Source organism: Chelonoidis abingdonii, chromosome 1 (assembly GCF_003597395.2).
Source record: "Chelonoidis abingdonii isolate Lonesome George chromosome 1, CheloAbing_2.0, whole genome shotgun sequence".
Taxonomy (NCBI): Eukaryota; Metazoa; Chordata; order Testudines; family Testudinidae; genus Chelonoidis; species Chelonoidis abingdonii.
Window position 1 is genome coordinate 208337036 of NC_133769.1, and position 22158 is coordinate 208359193.

At 45.3% G+C, this 22158-nt stretch overlaps 1 protein-coding gene across 2 annotated transcripts in view; it reads left to right on the forward strand.

Moving 5' to 3' along the window:
• Positions 1-22158, forward strand: part of LOC116821856 (interferon-induced GTP-binding protein Mx1-like) — an 80859-nt gene that overhangs the window by 16349 nt on the left and 42352 nt on the right. Inside the window, exons 9-14 of one of the 2 annotated variants that reach the window (XM_032775317.2) lie at positions 3504-3626; positions 4962-5106; positions 6038-6196; positions 7045-7121; positions 9237-9479; positions 10005-11325. The exons of the other annotated variant lie outside the window; for it this stretch is intronic. Coding sequence (XP_032631208.1) covers positions 3504-3626; positions 4962-5106; positions 6038-6196; positions 7045-7121; positions 9237-9479; positions 10005-10235 — 978 coding nt within the window. The 3' untranslated portion in view covers positions 10236-11325. Of the gene's footprint in view, positions 1-3503; positions 3627-4961; positions 5107-6037; positions 6197-7044; positions 7122-9236; positions 9480-10004; positions 11326-22158 lie in introns of those variants that run through there. 2 annotated transcript variants of the gene reach the window in all.

Here is a 22158-nt window from a genome sequence, read left to right on the forward strand (position 1 = left end):
TTGGGTCCAGTACTATTCAATATTTTTGTTAATGACTTGGGCAATGGAGTGGAAAGTGTGCTTATAAAATTTATGGACAACAACAAGCTGGAAGGGGTTGCGAGTACTTTGGAGGACAGCATTAGAATTCAAAATGACCTTGACAAATTAGAGAATTGGTCTGAAATCAACAAAATGAAATTCAGTAAAAACAAGTGAAAAGTATTTTGTTTAGGAAGGAAAAAACAAATGCATAAGTGCAAAATGGGAATCATCGGCTAGGTTGTAGTACTGCTGTAAAGGATCTGGGGTTATAGTGAATCACAAACTGAATATGAGTCAAAAACGTGATGCAGTTGCAAAAAAGTCTCAAATTCTTTGGGTGTGTATTAACAAGAGTGTCATATTTAAGACATGGGAGGTAATTGTCCTTCTCTCCTTGGCACTGGTGAGGCTTCAGCTGGAGTACTGTGTCCAGTTCAGCGCACCAAACTTTAGGAAAGATGTGGGCAAATTGGAGACAGTCCAGAACAGAGCAACAAAAATAATAAAAAGGTTTAGAAAACCTGACCTATCAGGAAAGATTTAAAAAAACACTGGCTTTGTTTAGTCTTGAGAAAATAACAGTGAGTAGGGACCTGGTAAGTCATCAAATCCAGGGCTGCCCAGAAGGGGGGGCAAGTGGGGCAATTTGCCCCAGGCCCCGGGCTCCACAGGGGCTCCCACAAGAATGGCTGAGGCTCCCTCCCCGGCCCCACCCAACCGAGCCTCAGCCCATCCAGGAGTGTCCCTGAACAGCGCTGCATGGTGACTCCTGCGGGGCCCCTGAGCTCCGCCCTGCTCAGAGTCGTGTGGTAAGGGGGCTGGGCTGAGAGCTCCAGTGGGGCCTGAGTTCCCTCTGCTCAGCCTGGAGCTCGCAGCCCCGCCCCCTGACCACGCAGCTCTGAGCGGGGAGGAGCTCAGGCGCTCCGTTGGAGCCATGCTGCAGCTCTCGAGGGTCGCTGTTGGATGTGCTGAGGCTCCGGGTGATGGGGGAACCGGGGTTTTTTTTGTTTGTTTTTGTTAAGGGGTGGGTGGAGGGGGTTGGCTAACGGGCAGGAGTTCCCGTGTGCTAAATCAGGGATAGAGAAGGGGCCATAGATTTTGGGGCAGTTTCAGGGGACAAGGGTGCATTGGGGGGTTTTATGGGTTCGAGGGTTCTGTCAGGATCTTGGGCGGGGGCAGTGGAATAGATAAGGGTCGAGTTTTTGCTCTATTTAGACAAGGTCAGACAGGGTGGAGGTCTCAGGGAAGTGTGGGGCTGGGTTGTCTCGGGGAAAACGGTGGGAGCGGGGGACCAAGGAGCCAGTGATGGGTTGGGGTATTTCTTACGGGGCAGGCGTCAGTGGGTGGCGAGGAAGCTGGATGGGGGGTCAAGATATGGGGCAGGGGCAGGCTGTTTGTGGGGAGGGCACAAAAGGCCCTTCCCTACCCTAAGACAGCTCATTCAGCAGTTTGAGGGCTTGCCAGAAGAGCCAGCTTGTTAGCTTTTTCCGGATGTTAGGCGCTACCCACTCCCTTATTTCTTTCTCAAATGCCAAATTATTTTCTTATTTTAATTTCTGCTCATAGGATTTCATGTCAAGGGAGGGTAGCTTCATTTAAAATTATAGGTGCCACTGGTGAGGATCATATGAAAAAGTCAATATCTTCCATACTCCTACCAAGGTGAGACACACCCCCTCCCCTAACATTCACTGAGGCTCTCTTGTATTTGTTAATTCCTATGGTTCTCAAATTTTATATACTGGGGAACCCTTTTCACATATTTCTAAAACCTCTGAGTGACGACCCTTCTTCCTTCTTAGAAATTGAAAAACACTTGTGTATATATATGTAACACTAGTTATAAATGTGCTGGAGGCAAAGTCTCTTGGGTTTGTGGTGGGGGGGGGGCCTGACAAGCTCGCCGGACTCCTCTTTAGTAATAACCTCATGACCCCCTCCAGGGTTCCTGGACCCCCAGTAGTTTTTGAGAAACCCTTTGAATTTGAATTTTAATTTTGGCACCCTGTGGTTCTTATTCACATGGCGCATGGCCGATTTTCTTATTTGCTTATCTTATCTTTTCAACAGCATAGGCTCAATTCCCAAGGGATTCTGGGAACAATCTATACCTCAGGTTTTCCATGGTAGTGTATGTACCATTAGTCGTATACTAATTTTCAAACCCCAACTATTATTTTCTCTTTCTCCCAGTTGTGAGGGACCCCCATGGAGGCCACCTCTAGGATATATATTTTAAATGCATGTTAGGGTTAGGTTCCATTAATTTTTCTTATTAGCCAGGTATGGTAAGGAAATAAGTTGTCACCCTAGGCCTCTGTTTGTCAGAGCGCTGTTATAGTGGCGGTATATTTTAGAATCCACTTGATCTTTATTACCTAGTTAGGTTCACGCCCTTCTGGGCACTTGGCGATTCTCTATTGTTTTTAGGTGACAGTTGATTACTGTTTTATGAACCTTTCCAGAATGGCTTCTTATGTTCTAACCTAAGTGAACCCAGAAGTTATGGAATAGATACTAGTCAAGAAGCCCAGCAGGTATCCAGAAACCTGGGAAAAAAGCTCTGACTGGATTGGGCCTCAGGCATTTGTCACCAAGCTGAGGTGATTTTCAAAAGTTTTGGATTTTAATTTAAGTAGAATTGTTTTTTTAATGTTTCTTTAAACAATCAAAACACAGCAAGCAGCAATTTTGGCACACATGTTCGAAACCCCAAAGTTCAATTTCAGGTTTTGGGCAGGACTAAATTTTCAGCTTTTCGTTTAAAAAAAACACAACAAATTTTGAAGGAAAGCAGACATTGTCCGTGATTTTTTTCTGCTTTTTAAAAACCCTTAGTTTTCAATCCAGAAAAAGTTTTGATGGAAAATATTTGTCCAACCCTTTTAGTGAGCTTCAGTGCCTTTTAGCACTAACTGATGGTGAGAACCAGTGATACCTTGTAAAGAAGTTTTCTCAAAACTGAGTTTGTGCCGAGATGCAGAAGGTTTATTTTTCCCAGGGCCGCCCACGGCGGGGAGCAAGTGGGGCAATTTGTACCAGGGCTTCCCACGAGAATATAGTATTGTATAGTATTGCAATTTTTTTTATGGAAGGGCACCCCAAAATTGCTTTGCCCCAGGCCCCCTGAATCCTCTGGGCGGCCCTGATCAAATCCGTTAAGGACTATTATCAATTGTTCTCCATGTCCAATGTAGGTAGGACAAGAAGCAATGGGCTCAGTCTGCAGCCATGGAGATTTAGGTTAGCTATTACGAAAAACTTTCTATTATAATAATAGTCAAGTTCTGGAACAGGTTTCCAGTGGAGGTTGTGGAATTACTATCACTGGAGGTTTTTAACAACAGGTTAAACAAACAGTAGTCAGGGTTGGTCTAGGTTTACTTGGTCTTGCCTCAGCACAGAGGGCTGGACTTAATGGCTTCGCAAAGTCCCTTCCAGCCCTCCATTTCTATGATTCTATTATTTTTCCCCCACAGAAATCACTTCCAGCTTTAGAAAATCAGATAAAGGACAAACTCCAGGTGGCAAACAACAAGCTACAAAAATATGGCCAAGGTGTGCCAGAATCAGTAGAAGAGCAGATGCTCTTCCTAGTAGATGTGAGTATAAATATGGATCTGGTAACTCATTTGAATAAAAACCACTGGTTAGCATTGGAATTGCGTGGATATTGCATATTGGTCTCTTTTTCTAGGCTGCGTACTCAGTATGTTGCTTCATGAAATCACTAACTACAGACACATCCTTATGCACTTTCCTTAACATAGGAGAACTAGGCCATGAGCATTACTCTCAATTCCTGATCTTCATAGATCCAGACTATATACTCGCCAATAAAATAAACCAGATTAAAAATAAGATTGTTCCTGTTTTATCAATGTCAGCTTTGATAATACAATGGGTGGATTACATTTGGTTGCATTAACTATATCAATGCACTGAAAGTTGCTGGTAATAGAAGATGCTGTATTAGGCAAAGGTGTAATAGAAATCAAGAATAAATAGTCATATTCCATATTTACAAGGCCATAATATTTTGCACAACATTCCAGTGATTTTTAAAAGCAACATTGTTTTCCACCTGTATTCTAACCAGCCCAGGTAATCCCATACTTACCCCTTCACAGCCACTACTCAAACAATCCCAGCAGTGAGTAGGGATCGGGGATGTGCACTAAAATAGCATCTCCAACTTTAAATCTGGAGTGGCCGTATTTTAATACAGAGACTGCCTTATGCATCACCTCCACTCACATTCAGAAAAACACAGCATTCTGCTACAGCAATTGCTTTCATGGAAAAACAATATTAGGGAAGGATTCAATATATTTTTAGTTTCTTTTGATGAAATTTAGCTGCTGGAAACCAGGAGGATTGTTGTCCATTTGTATTACCGGAGCATCTAGAACAGTCCAAATTGAGATCAAGACCTCATTAGGCTAAGCACTGTACATACACAGACTAAAAGATATTTGCTTCCCAGAAAAGCTTGCAACCTAAATAGACAAGGCAAACAAAGAATGAGAGGGAAACAGACCCTGAGAAATGAAGTGACCTGCCCAAGACCACACAGCAAATCAGTGGCAGAGCTGAGAATAGAATCCTAGGCCTTCTTCTGAGTCTTTACCCTAAACACTGAACCTCAATGTCCTCAGACCAGCAGCAGGTCACAGGCCACACAGTCTGAGCACTACTGGGCTGAAATACACAACCTATGAGCTCTGACTGCATCTCAGAATGTCACTTCCACAGCTGGAGCTACAACCTGCAGAGTGTGAATTCCATAGTTTTGCAGGGAGCAGTGTGTAACGTTTACGCAAGCATTTCCCCTCCCTGCTGCAAAGTTTGGGTTATATATCATTGCAAACAGCTCAGGGTCTGAATTTAGTCCCCTGAGTTTTGTTTAACTGGCAATTTCCTGTTTCTCTTTACAGAAACTCAAACTCTTTAACCAGGACATCATGAATTCAGTGCAAGGAGAAGAAATTGTAACTGATCAAACAAAACAAAGACTATTCACAAAAGTTCGCAAGTTCTTTAATGAATGGGAAGCCCATGTTAATAACAGTACACTGAAAGGTAAGCACCAAACATTGGCATTTCGCCTGAAAGTTGTTCTGTGCTGACAGCAGGGCCGTCCCTAGCTGTTCTGGGGCCCTATGCAGCCTCCCCGCAGGGGGGAGAGCAGGCCTCCATGGGTGGGGCAGGGCTGGCCTCAGGGACAGAGGGAACCACCCCCCAGTACTCACCAGCAGCGCGGCTGGGGCTGGGGCTGTGCCTGCGCTGCTGGACTTCCTGCCACCAGTGAGTGCAGGCCCAGTCCTGCTGGCACTCCTCAAGGGAGTGGGTGGGGGTGGGGCTGGGGCGGAGCAGGGGCAGGAAGAGGTGGGGCAAGGGTGGGGAAGTGGTGGAGCAGGGCAGGGGCTTTGGGGAAGGGGTGGGAATAGGCAGGGCAGGGGCGGAGTAGTACACAGCTGCGCAGGGCACCAGGAAATGTGGTGCCCCAAATTTCATGGTGCCTATGCAGCTGCATACTGTGCGTATGGGTAAGGACGGACCTGCAGCTTGCTAAAGGTAACACAGCCTGTCAATAACGCTAAAAGTGATTGTCAAGCTCTCTGCATGCTAAACAACAACATTATTGTAATGTTAAATTTGAGATAAGCTGTGTTTTCAAAATGGTCAAATGGAGATAGATACCCAAGTGCCTTAGGCCCCTTTGATAACTCAGCCTGTTACACACAACTCAGACAATTCAGAGATCCTTCCTGCAGTGACTTTAACTCTGCCTCCTCAAATATCTACAACACATGCTTCAAAACTTTATATCTACAATCTTATTCCTTAAGCTAACCTGAGTTGTGCTGTAGCTGTTCTGCATCCAAATACACGAGAACTAAGAAATAGTTTTGACCCCTTATTAAATCCAGGCCTTTTCACATAGATTTTAGTATAAAGACAAACACATCTGGAATTATTAGAAATAATGGTGCTGTTTTAATTGCTGTAGTAAAAGAAATTATGAAAGAAGAAGTGTGGGGCTTTGAAAATCACTATCGTGGAAGAGAGCTCCCAGGATTTGTCAATTACAAGACATTCGAGGCCATTGTGAAACAACAAATTGTGCTACTGAAATCACCAGCTATCATGATACTGAAGACAGTGACTGGTGAGTTTCATTCACTGAGTTTACCATAAACTTTGACCATATTCACCTAGCTGCTTTTATAACTGCTTAGCTTTAATTCATATAGCAAGTTTTTAGGGGGCAGATGAGTTTTGGGGCTGGAATCAGAATGATGGTAATTACAACTTGTGGAGTGTAGCTAACTTGTAAAATACTGAAATATTCAGTCCTTCACGTACTGCTTCAGATCAAATATATAAATGCAAATGTTTTCACAGAGACTATAAATACCAAATCATATTTTTAAATGTAAGTAGGAGAATAGTATAGATTAGAGAGTTATCTCTGAAATTATATCAAATTTAAAGTAGCAATATATTGCTACAAACTGTGGAAGTATGATAGAGATAATTTTGGTGGAAGTGTCAAATTAATTTTACTCTGTTTTGTGCAAGTGCCATTACAATCTCCACAGGACCCCTGGACTCCGTATGATTTTAATGGCAATGCTACAAGTCTTCCATACCCAGGCTCCAAACCCCCATATGGATTGAACTACTCAAGTATTTAAAGATAAGAATGTGTTTACAGAGTTTTGCTAGACTAGGGCCTCAGAGGAGAATGAACTGAAATTACCTAATTATAAATGTTTTCACTTCCAAATAAATTGAATAAAAGTATTTAAACTTAAAGTTTATAACTGCCTGGAACACACAATAATGCACATCACAAAACCACCACCCACACAGAACAGAAATACACAAACCAAGAAGCTTTCAAATTAAAACATTATTTAAGCTACAGCTTAACCAAATTTGTTAATGACTCATACAGTTCTTATATTTATGCTGGTAACATGAAATTATAGTTATTCCTCCCTCTCTTTTTAGAGCTTGTACGAGAAACTTTTACTGAAATTGCCATGCAACACTTTCAGAACTTTTTCTATCTTTTCAGAGAAGCTAAGGTAAGGGGCTATTTATGTCAGTGGTTCTCATCCAGGGTTATGCAGAGGTCTTCCTGGGGGTACATCAGCTCATCTAGATATGTGCCTACTTTTACAACAGGTTACATAAAAAGCACTAGCAAAGTCAGAAAAACTAAAACGTCATACAGACAATGACTTATTTATACTGCTGTATATACACTGAAATACTCTTCACACAATGCACTGTCAACCTGTGGAACTCTTTGCCAGAGGATGTTGTGAAGGCCAAGACTAGAACAGGGTTCAAAAAAGAACTAGGTAAGTTCATGGAGGATAGGTCCATCAATGGCTATTAGCCAGGATGGGCAGGGATGGTGTCCCTACCCTGTGTTTGCCAGAAGCTGGAAATGGACGACAGAGGATGAATCACTTGTTGATTGCCTGTTCTGTTCATTCCCTCTGGGGCACCTGGCACTGGCTACTGTTGAAAGGCAGGATACTGGGTTAGATGGACCTTTGGTCTGACCCAGTATGGCCATTCTTATGTTCTTAAATATAAGCACAATATTTATATTCCAGTTGATTTTATAATTATATGGTAAAAATGAGAGAGCAATTTTTCAGTACTAGTGTACTCTGACACTTATATTTGTCTGATTTTGTAAGCAAATAGTTTTTAAATGAGGTGAAACTTGGGGATACATAAGACAAATCAGACTCTAGGAAGGGGCACAGTAGTCTGGAAAGATTGAGAGCCACTGATTTATGGTATCTTATACCTAAACCATCATTAATGGCATGTGCTTAGAACTATCTTTACTCTTTGGTCAATCTGTTGTCTAGCTGTATAACTTCCCACTGATTGGTAAAATGTCTACCACTGTATTCAGTGAATGGTGTAAAGTTACATAGTGAAGCAATAGAACTAAAAAAGTGAGGGTGCTGAACAATAGTGCTATGAGCTTGATGGCATGAGGCCTGATTCTGATCTCGCTTAACTGGTTTTACACAAGTGTAACTTCACAGGCCTCCATAGAGTTACTCCAGAATTATGCTGAGACCAGAATCATGGTTAAACTCATGAAGTCCCACTGGGTGCATAGTTTGTAGGACTTTAGTTCCCTGATCGTCCCACCAGTTCTCCCTTTGACAGCAATCTCCACATGTAAGCTGACAGTTAGTCTGTCCTGTGAGGTCTTGCCTCAGGTATACAGAGCACAATTAGCAGAGACCTTGACTTTCATTTAGTTTCCTTTAATGCAAGATTACTTGTTAGTAGATAGGTTAATTTGGTCAATAAACTGATCCATAATTTAATCACGGAGGAGATTCCTGACTCTGAAAGTGTCACAAAGACTTGGGTGGAGGGTGCAGCTGCTGCTCTGCCAGTACACTCCATCTGCATTCTCAGTATGGTCTGAAAGGCTCAGGGTGGTGGTATAGATGTGAAGAACTAAGCTGACTTCAAAAGTGGGAATCTCCCTGCGGCTTGCCTGTGGGAGGTCCACCAGTCCCGCAGCTTCAGCATACCCGCTGCCAAATCTGTTGGCCTGGAGACCTCCCACAGGGAGATTCCCACTTTTGAAGTCAGCTTAATTCTTCGCCGAAAGCAGGCTGACAGCCGCCCTCGCAGGGACCAGCAGGGCGCCCTCCGTGGCTTGCCACCCAGGCACACACTTGGAGTGCTGGTGATTGGAGCCGCCGCTGGTGGGGGGTTCAGGTTAGTCTGTTGCCCCTCTGCATTCCAGCCAAGCTGACTACAGCTTTGTGCAGCTTGCGAATGAAATCACTGAGGCTTGTTGTTCTGGGTGGCTTTGATGTCTATGGAGAGGAAAGCTGTATTGAGTCAGCTTGGTATCTCATATCTGCCTTGACAATCAGAGCTACAATGTAGGTTGTTTCTGGATCTGTGCTTAGAGTGGAAAGTGCTCTACAGCTGTTTTTGAGCAGGGGTTGATGATTTAGTGAGTCTAATAACACCTTTGTCATGATTGGACCCTTTGCCTCTACAGACTGAGGTCAGTGCTGAGTATTGCTTCTTTTGGGGAAGTAGATATATTTGGATGGATGCTTAAGAGTCGTGAGTCGCTTTATAAATTTGTTGGGTGGTATTGGGTCTGCTCTATTGAGTCTTCTTCTATTTTTAAATCACAGACTAGAATTGAAGACATAAAACAAAAACAAGAGGTGGAAGCTGAAACTGTAATTGCCAATCAGTTCAAAATGGAACGCATCGTTTACTGTCAGGACAGTCTTTACAGTGAGGATTTACAGGAAATTAGAAAAACTTCTGGAGTCCTCCCTCTTGGTGTTGCTGTTACTCATGTTAAGTCTGTTGCATCTCAGAAACAGTATTCCGTTGATGAAATGGCTTATCACTTGAATGCCTATTTCAAGGTGAGTTTCTTGTCTGTGTATTTCCCCCCATTGGTCCTACTTTGTAGAACATAATTACCTGGGGGGAAATGTACAGCTGAAATTTAAGGAGAGGGGTGATTCCTTTACTAGTAGCATTTTTTTTTTTAAAGAAAATAGTAGTGCTTCGAGTAAATACTGGATTAACAGTACTGGACACAAAAGACCTTTATGGACAACAAATGTTCAGATATCCCTAGTTGTAGTCATTGCTTTTGGGCACTTATTCCCATTACTGTTCACGATTTGCAGTAAGCTATAAAATAACCACTTGCTGCCAGGTGTAATAGTGTGCCCTATTGCTAGGAGTATTGTAACATTGAGAAGTCATAACCTCACCATGAAAGGGAGTTAATTAACTATATTTTTATATTCCCAGCCTAATAGCTAGAAAGTCTCTAAGTGGAATGATCACTTGTAAAATTGTAGAATCCTATTTTCTGTATTTCCCTCATAGATCCTTGACTATTGATACATCATCCTATTGATAATCTTCTTTTCTCTTAGGGTGCAGGCAATCGTCTCTCCACTCAAATTCCTTTGATTATTCAGTCCTACGTCCTCCAGGACTACACTGAAAAGTTACAGAATGCAATGTTGCAACTTTTGCAAGATAAAGATCGGTTCAGCATTCTTCTTCTTGAGAAGAAAGATGCTGCCACTGAAAGGAAAAACTTGAAAGAGAGAATTAAACGTCTGACACAAGCTCGACAACGCTTAGCAAAGTTCCCAGGTTAAAGCAGATGTGCTAAGCAACAGCACTTTTCTTATGTGTGAGTTAGTTAACTGAGACCTAAATATTCAGTAGGAAGTGTTGGGTACTCAGGACTTTTGAAAATCAGGCCACTTATTACATGTCTAAATATGGGTTTTGGTGCCTAACTTTAGGCTCCTGTTTTTGAAAATCCTGTTTTGTGACCCATTCACCTCTAATTGGGAATAGCCTGCATAGGGTAGGAGGGGTACCTTTCAGATTTCAGTGTGAGGAGTTCCTTGTGGATTCTCCTGTCTTCAGGGGAGAGTTCCCTTGTAACACTGGCCATCCTGGATCCCTGACCCAGTTCTTACAACTGGGGCAAGGAAATAAAGTCTCGATTTCCTGCCAGAACTCCTCTGTGCCAGACCCGTATTACGTTCCCATCCCACAATATTTGAGACACCCATGCAGAGGCACCTTCCAGCTGCACTGCTGCCCAGCTCCCATGATCTCCTGATAGCCTGTCTCCTCACATGTCTGCTGCCTCTAGTCTAGAACCCCTCTTCAACGGGATTTTTCCAGTAATGGAGAGGGACAACAGCCTAATTTACTGCAGTAGTTAGTTTTGCTTAAGCCCTGTACATTTCTGAAGGGAGGAAGAGGATTCCGCAGAGCTGACCTACTCCACTAGCAGCCGTCTCCAAATACACAGAACTGGGAGCACATGGAACTCCTGTTGTGGGCCTTAATACAAAACTCTCCCTCCTGAGGAGAAAGGGTTTCCTTACCATGCTGGGAGAGAGGCCCTTCTCCCACCTTTCTATAAGGGAGGGGACTACCAATAGGGGAGTTTAGGTTTGTGGTTAGTGCTTTTGCCTCCTTGTGATGCTTCCAGCTAGTGCTTTTGCCAAGGTTTATAACATATGCTGCTTTAAATAATGCTTTGATAATGATGTGATATGTTATTTCAAGCATATTCCTATATATTGCATATTGTCCTCTGGAATTTGAGCTGAGTGACATATGTGATTGTAGGTTGGTACTGTGTGTGTATTTTTGCTCTGGGGACTCAGTGGAGACTCCCATTCAGTGAAGAATTATTCTGAGTTGGTAAATAAATAGTTGAAAGTAGTAGTATGTGTGCTTTTGTCTTGCATGGTATTTCACAACTCCATCCGTTCTTCAATTTATTCTAGAAGCATACAATATATTTTGGAAGTCAGCTGGGGATTTTAATTAAACTCTTTTACATAAGCAAGATGAAATGTCTGACTCTATTCAGCACATTGCCTCGTTCTATAATATTGCATCCTTGAGTGCAACATGCTTCTCTAAAGCATCATGTTAATGTGAGATGTCTTGACATAGCCTTTCCATGCATGATACACAGAGACATCTGCACCTACTAGGGACATTGGAACTATTGATTCCCAGGGTAAAACTATTGAGGTCAAGATGTTTTGGGTAGAGAGTCCTTGACAGTGATCCCACAGAAGAAATCAGAATATTTCCAAATCTGACAGTGGTCAGAACATGTTGCAAAACTCTTCATCTTCCAAAAGCCTTCTTGCATGAGAAGAAACTAGGCATTCAGGCCAGATAGTGTAAACTGGCAGCTTGGGATTGTTGTGCGCGATTACAATGTGGCGAATTCAACTCCCACTTGTCCTTTATTTTATTATGCCCTCAGTGTCTATGGTTACAAACTAGTACAGTTACCTGGCTTGATGAGAGCCCCACTGGACTTGTGATTATAAGTCCTTTTCCTACTTTGGGCTGTGTCTTTAGTTGTACTGAGAGCAAATTTACATGTTGTCTTCAGCTTGTCATGGTGACCTTTGACCCAGTCATCCAAACTGGTCACGTTGTCTTCTTCAGGGCCTTCTCTGTCCAGAATATCTAATGGCAACCTGGGATCTCTCCCGAACATGAGATTAAAAAGGAGCATAACCTGTTGATGAATGGAAATGGCTGTTCTAGATCAACAGCAGCTCAGGTTCTTGCCAGGTTCGCTTCTTTTTTGGGTGGAAGTGAACTTAGCATGTCATGCAGTGTTCAGTTAAACTTTTCACACTGAGCATTTTCTTTCATATGATAGGGTGGTGTTCAGCTTTTGCCTAAGCTGTACAGTTTGCACAATTCAGACATCGCCTCTTACTCAATATTCCTCTCCTGATGTGCGAACCAGTGTTTCATGAGGACTTCAGCCTGTCATAAACAGATAGTTAAGGGTTAATGTCTCTTTTACCTGTAAAGGGTTAAGAAGCTCAGTAAACCTGGCTGATGCCTGACCAGAGGACCAATGGGGGGACAAGATACTTTCAGATCTTGGTGGAGGGAAGTCTTTGTTTGTGCTCTTTGTTTTGGGAGTTGTTTGCTCTTGAGACTAAGAGGGACCAGGTGTCAATCCAGGCTCTCTAAATCTTTCTGAATCAGTCTCTCATGTTTCAAACTTGTAAGTAATAGCCAAGCAAGGCGTGTTAGTCTTATTTTTGTTTTCTCAACTTGTAAATGTTCCTTTTTGCTGAGAGGATTTTACGTCTGTTTGCTGTAACTTTAAACCTAAGGCTAGAGGGGGTTCCTCTGGGCTATATGAATCTGATTACCCTGTAAAGTATTTTCCATCCTGATTTTACAGAGATGATTTTTACCTTTCTTTCTTTAATTAAAAGCTTTCTTTTTAAGAACCTGATTGATTTTTCCTTATTTTAAGATCCAAGGGGATTGGATCTGGACTCACCAGGAATTGGTGGGGGAAAGGAGGGGGGATGGTTAAATTCTCCTTGTGTTAAGATCCAAGGGGTTGGATCGGTGTTCACCAGGAACTTGGTGAAAAAGCCTCTCAAGGCTGCCCAGGGAGGGGAAGGTTTTGGGGGGACAGAAAGTGTTCCAGACACTGAAATTTCTGGATGGTGGCAGTGTTACCAGATCTAAGCTAGTAATTAAGCTTAGAAGTGTCCATGCAGGTCCCCACATCTGTACCCTAAAGTTCAGAGTGGGGGAGGAACCTTGACACAGCCGTTGTCCACACTGCATGGTTTCTAGTGGGAACTGTGACACTGAATTGGGTAAACATGTCCATGAGAACCAATATGTTCATACTCCCTCTGGAGATCTGTCTAGCTGTGTGTAGTCCATTGTTAGGACCTCCATTGGGACAGTCACATTAGTACAGGTTAAAGGGGCTCGGGTGGAAAGAAACACATTCTTGGCTAGGGCACACCATTTGCACTGATGGATCCCTGATTGTACTTCGCTACCCATTGTGGTCCAGTAATAGTTTCTCTTCAGCACCTTGAGTGCTCCTGTCTCCAAAATGCCCCCCATGATCATGCCTGGCTTCATAAACTTGCCAGCATAGCGATATAGACACCACTAACTGCCACACTTCTTCACCATCTCGGGGGATGGTAGGTCATCTGGAGCAGCATTCTGCGGTGTAATCTAGGTCATTCCTACTACCTGGCCTCAAATGTGCAGTCTGGCCTCGTTTGGCTTGTGACTGCCACTAAGGTCAGATATCGCCTTCTCATTGCAGAGTTTGGATCTCTTCCCATGAGTATTCCAAGATTATGACACTCCTTTTACCAGGTTTTGTATTGCATTCTTTACCATCACTTCATCCTCGGGCTTTGGATTCTCTAGCCACAAACAGATCTGCACAACATCTGCAGGAATGACCAGCAAGTCTTTTCCCAGATCTTTGCTCTCTTCTGATTCCTCCTGTAGACGCAGTCTAGATAGGGTGTCTGCACTGATGTTCTACCTTCCAGGTTTATACCATCTTTACATATATATATACTGCTTACTGTATTTTTCACTCCATGCATCTGATGAAGTGGATTTTAGCCCACAAAAGCTTATGCCCAAATAAATTTGTTAGTCTCTGAGGTGCCACAAGGACTCCTCATTGTTTTTACAGGTTTATACTGTAATTCAGAAGTGAATTCAGCAAGTTGGGCCATGCACCACTGGTCAATTGTATCTAAGTTAGCCATTACGAGGTATCAGAGTGGATTGTGGTCTGAGATCATTGTGACCTTAGAGTATGCTAAATAATCCTTAAATATTTCAGCCCACTTCAAAGGCCAGCAGTTCTAGTTTAAAACCACTGTAGTTTTCGTCATGTCTTTCTGACCTCTTCAGCCCTTGGTTTACATATGTGATCATGCACTTGGCCCCCTCTGGCTGAGCACTGCACCCAGGTCATGCAGGCTTCCATCGGTTGTCACTATAAAGGGCAGGCTAAAGTCAGGAGACGCAAGCACCATGGGTGCCAGGTTTGTATAATTTTTGATGGCGCCCAAGCAGAGCATGGACAGACGGGGCAACCATCCCGGGCCTCTCACTGCAGGGGGCCCTGCACTTCAGGGAGATGTGGGGTCCAGGGTGGCCTGGAGGGTTAGCGGGGGGCCTGGTGCCGGAAGCAGCAAGTAACCCCGGCCCCAGACCACCTTGTCCCACCTCTTCCCCTCCCCCCTGTCTCCCAAGCCCTCAGCCCTGAGCAATGCTGGAGTGGACTGGGGCCAGGTCACTTGCTGCAGCCGGTGCTAGGCCCCCACACTAATCCTCCAGGCCACCCTGGACCCTGTGTCCCCCTGAAGTGCAGGGCAGGGATAGGCACCACCATGCTGTGTGACGGACACTTGACAAAATGACTGGACTTAGTGATGGACATAGGGGAGGGGAGGGTGTAATTATGTCATTCACTAATTCAACCCGTAAAATAGCGCACAATTTTCCACACTGGAAAAAAAACAGTAACCTAGCTAATAACAACAACAACAATAATAATAATAAATTCAACTCATAGACTTAATGAAAAAAGTGTGTATACTGTATATGAGATTATTACATGAGAAATGAAAGTGAGCTTGCTTTGGGATTTTACAAGTCATTTGTATCATTTAAACACATTTGGCACCCTGAGTAGTAGTAACACTTCTTGCAAATCGCATAAATAGGGAATCTTGGTTCCCTTCCCTCATCCCATTGCAAAGGTACAGGGGTTATTGGTGGCTGCCCTAGGGCTGCAAAAAAACCCTATGGAAAGAAAGAGATCAATTTATACAGAAGGCTGAAGGGGGACTCCCATAGTGCATTAATTAACTCTTAATAAATACATCAAAATTAAATACATTACAGAAATAAGAACCTGTAATGACAGACTTTACTTCACAAAAAGCTCCAGAGAAAGAAGACGCAGAAGGAGTAATGGTAGGGGCAATGCTAGGGAGACCAAAGGGGCTGGTAGAGGGAGCAGACAGAGAACAATGGTAGAGGCAGAGTTACTGCAGGGTTGGCCCAGTCTTCTTCCTCTCCCCTGTGGGTGGAAACATTGATCACTATTACTATAGGAGGGACCAGTAGAATGGAATGCCCAGAAGAATGAATGAGTTGAGGACAATTTCCTGAAGGGACCCTTACCCCTGAAGAGCTTGTCTAGCTCTGACATTTACATTTCTTCACAGGGTGGTTTGGCCCACAGAAATAAAAATCTGCACATCTTCCATGTGTTTCTGGACCAATGGAAAAAACTAGGTACAATCCAAGTGACTTTTAAAATTGCCTATGAAACTGAGTTAACAAAATAAATGAGCTTATGAACAACCAGAAAATATACTTCTCAAGTGAATAATTAGAAATGGACTTCTTTGCAAAGAAACTGTAAGTTTTCTTACAGGAAAAGCCACAACCTGCCTGGAAAAAAAGAGTGCACTGAATTACTTGCCTCAATGAAATTAAATACCCAGAGAAATGATGATGACCAGGGCTTGCTCACCTGTGACTCCCCTTCCCGGTGCTGTGGAAGCATGCTCAGGCAGGTTTGCATCTGCAAGCAGGTGCCCTTCCTCAGGTGAGGCTCCCATTGGCCACAGTTGCTAATAGGGGGAGCCTCCCGGCCAATGGGCTGGGAGGGGGAGGGCGAAGGCAAAGGGGGAGATTGTAGGGAGCTTGGGAGCAGGGGAGAAGGGAGCTGGCTGGAGGCACAAAGTGGGGGGTTCTCTGGAGAGGGGTGCTGGGGACATAGGGCAGGTGGGGCTCTTTCAGGGGGGTAGAGGGGGAAATGATGGATGGAGCCAGCTGCAGCCCAGGTCTGCTCTGGGAGAGGGGTTGCTATAGCCCCCCAGGAAGCACTCTCTCTACTCCATATTTTATGCCAGCCCCAGGGTACTCATCGCTGCTCCTACCTTGTCCCTCCACTGGCTCCATCTTTCTGTCTCCACAACCTCTCTCCCTCTGGCTGTGTCTGTGTCTGACAGTGACAGACTCCTGCTACTCTCTGCCCAGGGCTCTCTCTGCCTGCAGCTCTCTCCCCCTCCCTGATGTGGAGGTGCAGCCAGGCAGCTCTGGGACTGGGGCCAGCTGGCTGGGAGCCGGGTCAGCGCTGTGGGGGAGGGGGACGGAAGCAGCATGTGGAGCTGCCCTGCCTCTGCCAAGACTCTCTGTGGCACTCAGGGACCGGGGGAGCTGCTTGTGGGGATGCGGGGGAGCTGCCCCCAAGGTGAGAGTACCCCATGTTGCCGACCCGTAGATTGGGACCCCCCAGATGTGGGGCCTGGGGACCAAACATTGGTGGACCTGGGCCCACCTTCATGAATATTGATAGAGCATGGACTCCCCGGGCAGATATAACTCACAGCCTAAAGCACGGGTGGTGACTTAGCTCATGTTTTAATTCGTCAAAAGTTGTCTGACAGATGTCATCCCATTCAAAGCATTGGTCCTTTCCCTTCCTTTGAGCCAGCTGGCCCACTTGTCTATAGGGGTGAAGCAATGTGCGCAAACTTTGGGATCAGTCGTCTGTAATAGCTCATGAAACCTAGAGCCTGCTGCACTTGCTTGGCATTCTTGGGTACTGGCCATTTTCCAGTGCCCTGGTCTTCTTCTCATCTACCTGGATTCCATCCTTCAAAATCCCATGGCCCAAGAATTTGTTTTTTTCACATAGGAGGGAGCACTTGCTCAGCTTCAGCTTCAATCCATGCTCCTTCAATCGTGTGAAAACCAAGTCCAGTTCTTCCATATGGCTCTTGAAATCTTTGAAAACACAAATGACATTACCCAGGTATATCAGCAAAGTGTCTAAGGGTATGTCTATACTGGAAACTTGAAAGCGCTGCCATGAGCGCGAGTGTGGTCGTGCGCGCTCCTGGTAATCCACTTCACAAGGGGATTAGCTCCGAGCGCTGGGAGTGCGGCTCCTGTCTACACTAGCGCTTTAAAGCACTCAGACTTGCTGCACTCAGGGGGGTGATTTTTCACCCCCCTGAGCCAGTAAGTTAGAGCACTATAAAATGTAAGTGTAGACAAGCCCTAAGAGAGTCTGCCAATGCTCCCGCTCCATTAGTCTCTGGAACGTAGCAGGTGCAATGCACAAGCCTAATGGTACATGGATCCATTTGAACAGCCCAAACTGAGTTGTCACTGCTGTCTTTTCCTGGTATTATTTTTCCACCGCAACCTGGAAGTAAGCAGAGGTTAGATCGAGGGTTGAAAACACGCTTGCACCTCCTAATGCATCCATGATAGTGGGTAAGCATTCTTGCTCCTACTAATACAGCCCAATATGCCATTGCCCTTCTTGGCAGCAAGGGCATACTATTGACTCGTATCCAGCTTCTCGTCCACTGTGATCTCCAGGTCCTTTTCTGCAGAACTGCTACTTAGCCGGTCAGTCCCCAGCCTGTAGCGGTGCGTGGGATCCTTCCATCCTAAGTGCAGGACTCTGCACTTGTCCTTGTTGAACCTCATCAGATTTCAAGTTGCCGGCCTCTCAGGTTGGGAGGGGATGGGAACTAAAACTGCAGGGTAAAGAAGAGACTAGTAAGTTTTAAGGGGTCCTGACCTTGTGCCTCAGCTCCCAGCCCCTGGGAGACCCCTCTCTATGTCTCCATCTCCCAGCTCCCCCCAGATCCCAGGGGCCCCTTTCCTGTGCCCCCAGACCTGTCTCTGTGCCCCCAGTGCCCAGCCTTTCCAGCTTCCAGGGGCCCTCCACGTGCCTCTAGATCCCAGCCCATCCAGCTCTTGGGGGGGCCCTTCCTGTGCCCTCATGTCCTGAGGGACCCCTGCCTGTGTCCCTAGCTCCTGGGGAACCTCTCCCTGTGCCCCCAGCTCCCCTCTGTGCCCACACAGTTCCCAGGAGACCTCTCCCTCTGCCCCACAGGTCCCAGCCTCCCAGTTCTCAGGATGTTCCTCACATCTTCAAGGTCCCCCTTCTGCATGCCACACTCTGAACTCCCAGTTCCCCATGCTCCTCAGCTCTCAGGGACTCCCCCTTTTTCTTACTCATCCCAAAGGGAGGTGTTAGTGCAGGAGGTTGGGGATATTTCAGGAGCCAATCTTCCACCATCACCACCTACCCTAGCTACTTTCAGTGTGCAGGAGCATTTTAACCTCCCCCTCCCCCATTAACCCACCTTCCCTGGTACTGGCGAGGGGCACCTGAATATCGGAAATGTTCAGTATTGGCGTGGGGAGAGATCTGGGGAGCCCCCATGTCACTGCCCCCTTTCCCCCCCGCCAGGTATCCTCACACCACTGTGATTCTATCTATCTATTGTGACAGACCCAGGCCAGTGGGGTACAAGAGTCTGGTAGAGGGCAAATATACTGGTCACTGGGTGAGTAATTTTCTGTTCCCTGAGTGACCAGAGCAGGGGCTGCACTAGAGTAATCAGGAACCTGCTAGAACCAATTCAGGCAGACAGGCTGATTAGATCACCTGCAGCCAATCAAGGCAGGCTAATCAGGGCACCTGGGTTTAAAAAGGAGCTCACTCCAGTCAGGGAGCGGGGAGCCAGAGGAGAGGAAGTGTGTGTGAGGAGCTGGGAGCAAGAGGCACAAGGAGCTGAGAGTGAGAGGGTGTGCTGCTGGAGGACTAAGGAGTACAAGCGTTATCAGACACCAGGAGGAAGGTCCTGTGGTGAGGATAAAGAAGGTGTTTGGAGGAGGCCATGGGGAAGTAACCCAGGGAGTTGTAGCTGTCATGCAGCTGTTACAGGAGGCACTATAGACAGCTGCAATCCACAGGGCCCTGGGCTGGAACCCGGAATAAAGGGTGGGCCCGGATTCCCCCCAAAACCTCCCAACTCTTGATCAGACACAGGAGAAGTTGACCCAGACTGTGGGGAAAATCACTGAGGTGAGCAAATCTGCCAAATAAGCGCAGGACCCACCAAGGTAGAGGAGGAACTTTGTCACACTATATACTTCTGGTCTGTTTCCCCATCCCCCCACCCTTAACTACTAAAGCACAGCATTAGTGGAAAATGTAAGTTCTGCAGAGGAGAGGTGCCCCTGGGGCAGTGAGTCAGTATTTTGTTTACAGAGCTGGGTGATTAAAATAAGAAAGGGCTGGTGATTAAATTAAGGATCTGGAAATCAAGACTGTAAAACAGGACCCTTGGACAGGGGAAGGGGAGTTGTTTTCGAGAGAACACAAGGGACTCGGATGAAATACAGCCAAGCCCTCTAAGCCAAGGTTATTTGGAAAAGAGAGAGATTTGAGGGGCATTGGTGAAAAGGGGATAAAACCAAGGGAAGGGATGGCAGTGGTATAGAGAGGTTCCCACTCTACTTGTGGTACTTATGGGGCCCCTCACATGGTCCAACCTATTTCTTCTCGGACTCCCTCCGTGAGGTAGAGCAGTACTGTTATCCCCAGTGTACAGATGTTCTAAATGGAAAAGCCCCAGAAGATGGATTCCAGTTCAGGTGACATGATCACAGGTCACTGTAAGACTTCGTTACCCACTTGCCAGCACCCGCATATACAGGAAGACTTACAAGTAAACAGAGCCATTTACAACCAATTGTCCTGGTTGATGGGAGCCATCAAGATTCCAAGTGATAGGGAAAATAACCCCCCTCCCCCGCATTGTCTTAGGCTCTAGGCCTTTGAGCAAAAATAATTTAGAGCCTTAACTTAGCTTGTTTTACTGTATAAAGGGCATGCCAAGGCAGAAAGATGTAGTCAGGGCCCCAAAAAGATGAACTAGAATTGGATAAAGGGGAACCAGGAGATCTGTCAAGTTACAACAGCTGAGCCTGCTGTCGGGACTACAGAAAAAGTGCTAGAACGGTCAAACCGCAGACTTGACTGGCAAAGACTATAACAGGAAAATAGGAAAATGTGTAAGAGTTGCTTGCTAAATAGCAATATGTATGCCACAGAGTAAATATTAGTCATGTTTTGCAGCATTAGCAATTTGTATTCCAAATAAGGCTGTATCTATGTGTGACGTTTTGCAGTTTTAACCTTTATAAGCTCAGTAACATTTGTAACAGGCAGAGCAGCTTAACCCTTGCTAGGGTGAACCTGTCTCTCCCTGCATATATGCTTGTAATTAATAAAGGTGCCTCAGGCTATCTGATTCAAATTCAATAGAGTGGTGGTTTTTCCCCAACAAAAGCCACCATTAATAGCCCACACTTTGCATAATTACAATAGGTCCTCAGAGTTCTATTTCATATTTCTAGTTTCAGATACAAGAATGATACATTTACACAAATAGGATGACCACACTCAGTAGATTATAAGCTTTGTAATGATACCTTACAAGAAACCTTTTGCATGAACCTTATTCCAGTTACATGATATTCACACTCATTAGCATATTTTCATAACATCATATGGAGTGCAATGTCACACCCTCCTGTTGAACTTACTGCCAGAGACACGGACACCATCCATGGCGGAGGCAGTAGATGTAAAATTCCGGTTTGTCTCTGGTCACACCCCCTTTCAGTACCTTTAAACTGTATGATGTTATTCATAGGTGTTCTAGCAAGTTTTGGGGTTCCTGGTCCCTGGCTGCCTGAAAACAGGTTGGGGTGTAGTATTGATGTCTGCATTCTGTTAGCAATATCTGTTAAAGTGTAGGTGTTTTGGCATTTAGCTACCAATGCCATGAAGGTGTGTGCCTCAGTTTTCCCTTCCACACAGCAGCGTGGGCCTGTTATGCTTTTGCTGCTGTGCCAAGCTTCCAATCTGTTTACAGGTATAAGCTGAAAAGCAAATTGCTTGTGGGACTGTCTTGTCACTGTCCCTAGCATGTACAACAGTTTTTCCACAAATCAGGTATGTCCCACATCTTTAAAATGTTTACCACTAGTATTAATTCCTTTCTCTTGACCTATAGATGAAGTAGCAAAAGACATAAGATTAACAGCAAATCTACAGTGGACAGGCCTTATTCACACAATTTAGCTTGTTTAGCGTCTATTGCATTTCCCAATTCCTTTGTGTACCTTGGCAGGTGCTCTGATACAGATTCTTCTGCCTCTTTGGAGAACGCTTTTAATTCAGGCATGTGTTTGGGGCTTTGGCATGGAAAGGGTGCACTGCAATCATGCCTGCCCTCGGCCCTTCCCTCTGGAATTTCTTTGGGTTGGCCCCACCCCCTTTTGAAGCCCTCCAAGTGCAGAGTTCCCCCCTCCCCCTAGCCTTGAAGAGACAGTGTTGCTTGTTACAAGGGTAGCAGGAATAACATTCTTTAATGGAGTGCTTTGGATCATCCCCCCAGTTACCCCACTTTCTGCCACCAACAGCTTATCTGGGTGGGAACTCCCCTCCAGATCTGACCCCCAGTCAGCCCTGATTCACAGGAGAGGGGTCTGGCATTTTAAATGCAGATTTTTCATCCTCCTCCTGGGGCAAAGCCTTGCTACAAAAGGTAGGCAGACCCTCTGGTCTCCCCTCATCATCTATCTGGACTTCCCTCTCTGGGCTCCCCACTGGTCAGACACTCCTGTGTCCCCCAAAAGGGAAGGTGACCCTGGTCCAGCTGTGGGCTCACAGCTACAACAGACCCTTCACTGCCCAGCAAAATACCTCTCCCTCCCGCCTTATTCAGGTTAGACTTGCTTCCAGCTACAGAGTCCTTGGAGTCTGTTCCCACCACAGCGGTCCCCAGAATCCCAACTTCTACCTTCGGGCTTCTACTCTGCGCACTCCTGGGT